Source organism: Oncorhynchus nerka, linkage group LG22, assembly GCF_034236695.1.
Source record: "Oncorhynchus nerka isolate Pitt River linkage group LG22, Oner_Uvic_2.0, whole genome shotgun sequence".
Taxonomy (NCBI): domain Eukaryota; kingdom Metazoa; phylum Chordata; class Actinopteri; order Salmoniformes; family Salmonidae; genus Oncorhynchus; species Oncorhynchus nerka.
In genome coordinates, this window is record NC_088417.1 from 53,394,954 (window position 1) to 53,405,031 (window position 10,078).

Sequence of the window (10,078 nt, forward strand, 5' to 3'; positions counted from 1 at the left end):
TTGTCTGCTCTGCAGGTGGAGACTGAGCTAAAATCAATCTGTAAGGACATTCTGGATGTACTGGACAAGCACCTCATTCCAGCTGCAAACACTGGAGAATCAAAGGTTTTCTACTACAAAATGTACGTCTGTAGATGGGAGATATCTTCAAAGGCTATTTTGCACACACCAGCGAGTATGTACGCCCTGCCCTGACTGCGGAAGTAATATGAGAAAAGGTTTCCGTGTCTTCTCAGTGCAGCATTGTGGCCATTGCTCACACAACACTCGCTCTCTCTCGTGCTCTCTGGCAAGCAGAGCGTAAAACCTCTTATCTGAGCTGTAAAAAAACAGCTACTCTGCATCTGTTTTCCACGCTTCTGTGAAGTGTGCACTTGTGCGCAACCTTGAGCTTGGCCAATAAACCCAAAATTATCAACACTGACCATACCAATCACGTATCTCAGACATTTTGCTGATGTCATTCATTACAATAAGCAGACTACTAGAAAAATGTGACATTTTCTAATATGGGTGATTGTTAATGGGACAATTGATGGCTACAACCATCAAACTAGTAGTATTAACATTTGGTCTTCAACAAGGACCTGAGGGCTGCGCTGAACATGTGTTATATTTCCTCTCTGTTAAAATGAGCAAAACGTTCTTCTATCCAAAGTGTTTAAAATGTTCTATGCTCCCTGACTGTCTCATTTTGGTTTTTATTAGCGAGCTGGACACAGTCAAGAAACTGTGTGAATGTAGGTCCATTATAATTTCTGCACATTTTCATTTAGGTTTTTATTAGCGAGCTGGACACAGTCAAGAAACTGTGTGAATGTAGGTCCATTATAATTTCTGCATATTTTCAATTTGGTTTTTGTCATTTTAAAGTATACGTGACCGACCGCCTCGATTTGGTCTTATGTATCAAAATTTGAAATTGTTTTTTTTTTTACATTGGATAAAAGTGGAGACGCAGAGCTAGAAAATGTTATATTATACACTGCAGTGGAGTAACAATGGGAAAGTAACTTTCCTTTGAAAGTTGACAAACTTGTAACCCCACCTTTGAGAAAATGGCCCTTTTTGGTATATATACTGGAGAGCTCTTCTTTGTCTTATACCCATTCAGCATTATTCACACCCACTGAAGCCTTAGTCCCAGCCATCTCTTTGAGTCACATGTGAGGTCATGTGGTAAACACACGTTATATCACATCAAATCTAAGTTTATTTGTCACATGCACAGGATGCAGAAGGTGTTAACGCTACAATGATAGTACTTGCATAGTAGCAATATCAAAAACATAGTAGCAATATCAAAAACAAAGTGTCCAGATAAAAACATTTTATGAATATTTTATCGTTATTAGATGACGCTCACCCGATACACTTGTCTAAATTGATGGGTTATGTGAAGGAAATGCTATAACCACCCCTCACCCAGATCTTGCTAAGGGAATGGGTCACTATTGTACACATGTACACATGTTCATGAAATGCCATCGATGGTTGTAATCACCCACAGACGCACCTGCTAATTTGATGGGTCATATAATAATCCAGACAAAGTGGAGTCTTTTGTTAGACATGTAGCTAGCTAGCTAGCTAAACAATGAACCGGCATAACCCCAACTACTACCAATACAAACATTGTCATAGCTGTAGTATGAATCTGCAGGTAGCTAAAGCTAACAAACTAGGTTAAATGTTAACTAGATAACATTAGGCTATAACTAGCAATGCAAATGGATTTCTGATTCAAATAATATAACTACACAGATCATACCAGCAAGCTAACATTTGCTAGCTAACGGTCTGCTTTAACTTGCAATAAAAATGACTTTCTAACCAAATTTGAAACCTTTATCTGAGCTAGGCTCTTACCTGTATACATGGATGAATGCGTCACGGCAGACTGGAACTATTTTAATGACGTTTTCTTTGTAGCTAAGTCTTGTTTGGCCAGCTTTGTGTCAAGTCACTCCAGTTCACACTAACCGTGGCGTGTTCAGAATGTAGCCCATCACTTTTTCCTACTGATCTGTCGATAGTGCCTGTTAAATTCAGGGCATCAAAAACTTTTGTAGTTCTCGATGGCTAACGTTATATCTTAAAAAATGGCACGGTAGAAAGGACTGTGAACATACTAAACAGCTCACGTTATAGACAGAAGCATGCTACATGGCAGACAAATTCAATCCCATCTCCTGGTATGTCCAGCCCATACATTATCTCAGCCAATCATGGCTAGTGGGAAGGTTTGTGTCGCACCCCCGCCCCAAAATAAAATCAATAAATAATTCTAATACTGTATATATTTATTTTACCCCCTCACGAGCTGGATTTGGCCCACAGCCATATATTTGACGTCCCTGGTTTAAAGAATCATAACAAAAACTCTTGTGTACATGGTTATAGACTTATTGATCTATTAATCATTATAGCATCAATTCAGGACATTTATCGCGATATAGATTTTTGTCCATATCGCCCAGCTCTAGCACTACCCCACAATGATTTAAAAGCACACGCTTGGTATAAGCAAGGGCTCTTAATACCAGTCCTTTTAATTCCAAATAGGGGAGTTCAGTGCAGAAGTGCATACCTCAGGAAAAGAGTCCTATGTTAACATAAGGAGACCATGGATTTATTGTTGTTTGGGGGGTTGAAATAACCATGGTCTCGTTCTCCCCTCTGTCCTCAGGAAGGGAGACTACCACAGGTACCTGGCAGAGTTCGCCACGGGTAACGACAGGAAGGAGGCGGCGGAGAACAGTTTGGTAGCCTACAAAGCCGCGAGCGACATCGCCATGATCGAGCTCCCCCCGACTCACCCCATCCGCCTGGGACTGGCACTCAACTTCTCCGTATTTTATTATGAAATTCTCAATTCCCCTGACCGCGCATGCAGGTGGGCCCCCTCTCTCCTGTCTTATCTTCTCATCTTCTCTCTCTTGGGGCTCATATCTGGTGCTCCATCATGCCATGGTGAAATGTTCAGACTGGGTGTGCAGTACAGTCTCACCAACACAGTACATTGAGGAAGTCACCTCATGCCCTGGCTAGTAATATATATATATATATATATATATATATATATATTTTTTTTTTTATGAATACATTTGATTGTATATTCCATACATGTTACTAGATGTTCAGCCCATTGTTGATGTGTGACTTGGATGCTGTGTAAAATCCAACCTTTGACCCCTCTGCTCTGCCCACGCTACTGCCCTCAGGTTGGCGAAGGCGGCATTTGACGATGCCATTGCAGAACTGGACACGCTGAGCGAGGAGAGCTACAAGGACTCCACGCTCATCATGCAGTTGCTACGCGACAACCTTACATTATGGACTTCAGACATGCAGGGAGACGGTGAGTGTTCCATGCTTCTTCACCTGTTATATGTAGCACAATAGTTGGACTAAACACACTAAAGCGTCTCTTTTCAGTGTTGTTCAAAAGTATGCTGCTACATCAGTTTGACAGCAAACAAGGTCACGTAGAGGATGGGTGTTTTCTAGCTATTGACTTTACTGACTGCTGGACTGGTGTGGTGTACAGTGCAGTGGTCCTTCTCTAACCGAAGAACCTCTCCATCTCTAGCTCTCTCTTTCTCCCTCTCTTTATCTTTCTCTATCTCTTTGTCTTTCACCTTCCTCTTTGTTTCTCTCCCTTTTACTTTTTTTGTCCTGTCCGTCTGTTGAGCTGTACTCCCTTTCACTGCTCTAATATCTCTCTCCCATTTCTCGTGTCCGTTTTCCTCTGTGTAGATTCTTAAGGACAACCCCTCTTCATTCCCTCTATAGAACTGTATTTTGTAAGTCATCTCTTTCACCTTTCTTGGACATACCTCTTGCTCCCTCACTCAGACTTGCTTCCCCTCACTAACCCTTTGTCACTGCATCGCCCAGTGCCAGGTTGGGTTCATTAGGGCAAAAACCGTAGCAAAATGTTGTGCAACGGGAACAAGTGTTTCTTATTAAATAGTGCTGAACATTGAGTGCTTTTTTTAGGTCTGTTCAGCTTCAGTTCGATAATGAAAAAATGTTTTATGACATGCATTATGTGCATTAAATGCTGTAACACAAAATAAAACGATTAATAAACGTCCCATGATGGTAGGGACTTCCCATTACTGCTTATCACTTATTAACCCCGTAAAACAATACACACCAATATCTGTCTGTTTGTTTTGCATGGTCTGTGTCTCCATCTGCTGATGTTGGCCCTCAGCATCTGCGGTGGAAGTTGGCAGTGTTTACAGCGGTGTTTGTCAGTCCAGGAGACATCCCGAAAATCTGTCTTCTCACGAAAATGCCTGTCGAGTCCAAACGGTTATAGCCTCATGTTGGCTAGTTAACATTGAACCTAGTTTGTTAGCTTTAGCTACTTGCAGATGCATACTATAGAAAAACTATGACCCCTCTATGGAAAGATGACTCTTACGAACACAATGTTGTTCTCTGTTCGACCCCAACAAGCGTCACAGGACTCGTCTGAAGTCGGTACCGCCGATCTGCCAGTTTCTGTCTGTAGAGTCCGAACAGTTTGGGCTAGAGGTCGACCGATTATGATTTTTCAACGTCGACACAGATTTATTGGAGGACCCCAAAAAAGCCGATACCGATTAATCGGCCGATTTGTTTTGTTTTAAAAAAAAAGATTTTTTACATTTGTAATAATGACAATTACAACAATACTGAATGAACACTTTTATTTTAACTTAATACATCAATAAAATCTATTTAGTCTCAAATAAATAATGAAATATGTTCAATTTGGTTAAAATAATGCAAAAACAACGTTTTGGAGAAAGTAAAGTGCAATATTTGCTATGTAAAAAAAAAGCTAACGTTTAAGTTCCTTGCTCAGAAAATGAGAACATATGAAAGCTGGTGTTTCCTTTTAACATGAGTCTTCAATATTCCCAGGTAAGAAGTTTTAGGTTATGGTTATTATAGGAATTATAGGACTATTTCTCTCTATACCATTTGTATTTCATATACCTTTGACTGTTGGATGTTCTTATAGGCACTATAGTATTGCCAGCCTAACCTCGGGAGTTGATTGGCTTGAAGTCATAAACAGCGCAATGCTTGAAGCACAGCGAAGAGCTGCTGGCAAATGCAGGAAAGTGCTGTTTGAATGAATGCTTACGAGCCAGATGCTGCCTACCACCGCTCAGTCAGACTGCTCTATCAAATATCAAATCATAGACTTAATTATAATATAACACACAGAAATACGAGCCTTAGGTCATTAATATGGTCAAATCCGGGAAAAAAAAAAGTTTATTCTTTCAGTGAAATACGGAACCGTTCCGTATTTTATCTAACGGGTGGCATCCCTAAGTCTAAATATTGCTGTTACATTGCACAACCTTCAACGTTATGTCATAACCATGTACAATTAGTCTTTGTTAGGAAGAAATGGTCTTCACATAGTTCGCTATGAGCCAGGCAGCCCAAATGGCTATATACTGCTTGCACAGAACGCAAGAGAAGTGACACAATTCCCTAGTTAAAATAAATGAATGTTAGCAGGCAATATTAACTAAATATGCAGGTTTTAAAATGCGCTCGTTAAATCATCAACCGTTTGGCGAAGTGATTCGATGATAAATTAACAGGTACCTCATCGATTATATGCAACGCAGGACAAGCTAGATAACTACACATGGTTGATGATATTACTAGTTTAACTAGTGATTATGTTAAGATTGATAGTTTTTTTAAAGATAAGCTTAATGCTAGCTAGCAACCTGCCTTGGCTCTTGCTGCACTCGCGTAAAAGGTAGTCAGCCTGCCACGCAGTCTCCTCGTGGAGTGCAATGTAATCGGCCATAATTGGTGTCCAAAAATGCCGATGACCGATTATGATAACTTGAAATCGGCCCTAATTAATCGGCCATTCCGATTAATCGGTCGACCTCTAGTTTGGGCTACAAACTAATATGACCCTCTATGGAAAGGTGAGACTCACAAACACGTACAGTGCCATCAAATTATTTGCACCCCTTTAGTGTTTCCATATTTTATTGTTACAGCCAGGATATGAAATGTAATTCCTTTGAAATTGTGTCACAGATCTACACACAATACCCCGTAATGTCAAGGTTGAATTTTGTTTTGCATAATTTTTTAAAATGAAAATGAATAGCTGAAATGACTTGAGTCAATAAGTATTCCACCTTTTGTTATGGCAAGCCTAAATAAGTGCAGGAGTAAAAAATGTGCTTAACAAATCGCATAATAAGTTACATGGACTCATTCCATGTTCAATAATAGTTCACTTGATTTTTGAGCAACTACCCCATCTCTTTACCCCACACATACAATTGTCTGTAAGGTCTCTCAATCGAGTTGTGAATTTCAAGCACAGATTCAACCACAAAGACCAAGGAAGTTTTTTTCAAGGCCACTCAATGGCTAAAAGTAGCTGGATGTCCCTTTGAGCATGAGGAAGTTATTCATTAAGCTTTTCATGGTGTTTCAATACACCCAGTCACTACAAAGATGGAGGCGTCCTTCCTAACTCATTTGCCAGAGATGAAGGGAGCTGCTCAGGGATTTCACCATGAGGCCAATGGTAATTTTAAAATAGTTATAGTTTAATGGTTGTGATATGAGAACTGATGGAACAACAACATTGTAGTTACTAACCTAAATGACCGAGTGAAAAGATTGAAGCCTGTACAGAATACAAATATTCCAAAACATGCATCCTGTTTGCAACAAGGCACTTAACTAATACTGCAAAAAACGTGGTAAAGAAATGTACTTTTTGTCCAGAATACAAAGTGTTCACTGAGTATACATTACTGAGTACCACTCGTCATATTTTCAAGCATGGTGGTGCATCATGTTAAGGGTACACTTGAACACACAGAAATACGAGCTTTTGGTCATTAATATAGTCGAATCAGGAAACTATCATTTCGAAAACAAAACGTTTATTATTTCAGTGAAATACGGAACCGTTCCGTATTTTATCTAACGGATGGCATCCATAAGTCTAAATATTGCTGTTACATTGAACAACCTTCAATGTTATGTCATAATTATTTAAAATTCTGGCAAATTGGTTTGCAACGAGCCAGGCGGCCCAAACTGTTTTTTAATTATTTTTTTTACCTTTATTTAACCAGGCAAGTCAGTTAAGAACAAATTCTTATTTACAATGACGGCCTAGGAACAGTGGGTTAACTTCCTTGTTGAGGGGTAGAACGACCTTGTCAGCTTGGGGATTCGATCTAGCAACCTTTCCGTTCCTGGCCCAACGCTTTAACCACTAGGCTACCTGCCGCCCCAACATGTCCAAAGTTATTATTTGTAAGGAAAACAACAATGTGAGTGCTAGCCAGAAAATGTGTCGGTCAATTCGTGAAAATAAACAATTTCAGTTAATTATTGCGCAAGTTCATATATGTTTCCCATTTCATTACCGTTTTCTTCAGTTTCATGCCTAGTGAACACGACCCTGTTCTAATCTTAGTCTAGGCCAGATGAGATTGTCTCTGGCCTAAAGTGCTCTGTGATGTCCACAGGGCCCAACTCAACCAAGTATCTGGGCTGCATTGAGAACAGTGTTTTCGGGTGTGTGTCTGTGTGTCCATTAAGTAGAAGCTAGAGATGTTCCCCTCTCATTCGGCATGAGTTGAATGGGGTGTGGTTAGTGACACTGTCTAACTCACTGAAACGCAAGTTCTACCAACACTGTCTATCTGGTTTTGAGCTAAAGGGACTCCACTTATTAATATGGCTGAACACAGTACACTCAATCTTCACACTGAAACGCAAACGTGCGGTTGATGTGCACCAACACACTAACTACATGTAGCTAAGATGTTTAGGTTTTCTCCCCTCACCATCTCACATGTATGGCACTAGTCTGGGTGATGTCAGAGGACATGGGGCGGTCCAACCAAGCAGCCTGTTGGTGTGTATGTAATGGTTATAGCAGGTCTTAAAAATAAATGATATATATATATATTTGTCATTGATTTTGAGGTGGGGGAACAAAGTCAGTATACTTTAAAATGACAACCTGTAGAAATGATAATGGATCTACATAAAGTCCTTACTGGAAGCCTCACTGCCCTGTTGTCATGGTAACAGTGGGTGGGCTCTGGATTCTTGTCCATTTAAAATGTTTTTTTGCATTTGTGGTGAAAATGACAAACTGGCTTTTAAATTATGAGCATTTTAATCAATTTTCCTCTCTCTTCAGGTGAAGAACAGAATAAAGATGCACTGCAAGATGTGGAGGATGAGACCCAGCAGTGAGACTTTACCGCCAATTCCCTCTCTCTTTCTCCCTCCTATTACCTCTCCTGTCTGCCCCGCTAGCCCCAGGTCCTACTACGTGTCACAGTGAGAGCTCCCAAACTTGGCTTTTACTCCGACGTCCACTCGCTCAATTTCTCCCCACCTCTTCTTTCTTTAATTCTTTCTTTATGTTCTATCACTCTGTCAGCTCATAGCCCCTCTATGCTTCCTAGGGCTATCTCTTCTGGTTTTTATTTTCTTATGAAAGAATCCAATTCACCTATTTCAGTGGAAATAATATACTTCCACGTTAAAACACAAGAGAAAATGTAAAAACTAAGGCTTCGAGCTGTTCCTGGTTGTTACCTTTTATTGATTTTAGCCTGTAAGGTTCACATCGTTCCCTTTACTTCCTTTTTTTGTTTTTTTTTTAGTTTACAATTTTGCCATGTCATCAGTTGCCAAGTGTGTTGCTTGGGGTCGTCAACGTTCACACAATTAACGAGTTGATTTTTCAAACACAAACGTTTGCTGTAACTCTTTTTCCATAACTGTGATGTCTTTGTGCTACTTTACGCTAATCGTCTAAGCTTTTGGTCGCAAATTAGGGATGGTTGTGAATTGACGGTTTTTAAAAGGGACATTTTAATTCCCTCTTTATTTGTGATTCTCTCTCTTGTTGCAAGACTCTGTTTTATCAATGGTGATCGCTGAACTTCCCATGAGTGTCTCTTTGCGATCACCCCTCAAGTCCAGGGCATGGACCACGCATTTGTGTGGTCAAGAGGCTGTAGCGATGCTTTTTTACTCATTGCTGACGTAAGGACACGGTGGCTTGTAGCAGTTGGAGGGGGAAAAAAACAAGAATCTCCCTCTCTCTGATGTTAGGTAAAGCAGGTTCGCATTGGCACTGTCAAAAGAAAAACAACCTTTGTTTAAAAAAGAAAAACCTGCTTATGTCATCTTGTATCCCCATTCTGTTCCCTTTCTCTCTCTCTTTCTTTCTTTCTCTCTGTCTCTCTGTCCTGCCCCCTATATTTTCTCTCTTGTTCAGTATGTGTAACTTGAATCTGATTTGTACTACTGGATATTCTGACTGGAGCACTGTCTGTATTCTTACTGAAACACAGCATGGAAATGAACATTAAACTTCAAATTAAAAAAAGGAACTTAAATTAAAATGCACCTGTCATGTCATTTTTCACCTCAAATGCCAGAGACCGACAACAGTTTACCTTCTGTTGTTACTGTCATTGAAGGGTAAGGTGCTCATTCAGTGAGCTGATCAGGAAATTAGTCTTACCCTTCAACAGTAGCAACAGAATGTAAACTGTCGTCAGTTTCTGGCTACCTTTTGATTCTGTGGATCTTTTTCTTTTGGAGTACCTAGGTGAAGAGGGAAAGGCATAAGGCACACACATTTTTGGAAAGATGTCTACTAATTAATACAGTATCTTGTTTTTGGCCCCACAGATTACTTATAGTCCAATGGCCAGAGAGCCAAATTTCACATATTACAGTCCATGTACGTGGGTTATATTTAGGTATAATACCCACATTTAGCTAATTCCGATACATGGGTATCACTGCATTATTATGACCCCTATGCTGTTATTTGGGCCAACAGGATTGAAGATATGAAATGTAATTTTGTATTATCAGGGGGAAATGATCTGTAAGGCAATTTGATAAGTTCACTTCATAATACAACACATTAAAGTGTGAAACAATTGTAATGGTGATGTCATCTCTCTATCGAGCTAGAATGGACAGTATTGGGATGTGCTCTACTATGACATGGTATCCTCATAACTTTACCAAA

General features: G+C 39.9%; 1 protein-coding gene across 4 annotated transcripts in view; it reads left to right on the forward strand.

Moving 5' to 3' along the window:
• LOC115105335 (14-3-3 protein epsilon-like) overlaps window positions 1-9,437 on the forward strand; it is a 33,819-nt gene extending 24,382 nt beyond the window's left edge. For 3 of the 4 annotated variants that reach the window (XM_029627264.2, XM_029627262.2, XM_065007246.1), the window contains 4 exons: window positions 16-122; window positions 2,690-2,896; window positions 3,225-3,361; window positions 8,219-9,437. In XM_029627264.2, the coding sequence (XP_029483124.1) occupies window positions 16-122; window positions 2,690-2,896; window positions 3,225-3,361; window positions 8,219-8,274 (507 nt within the window). In that variant the 3' untranslated portion in view covers window positions 8,275-9,437. Of the gene's footprint in view, window positions 1-15; window positions 123-2,689; window positions 2,897-3,224; window positions 3,362-3,759; window positions 3,807-8,218 lie in introns of all 4 variants that reach the window. The other variant, XM_029627263.2, reaches the window with a different exon arrangement.
• The last annotated feature ends 641 nt before the right edge of the window (window positions 9,438-10,078 follow it).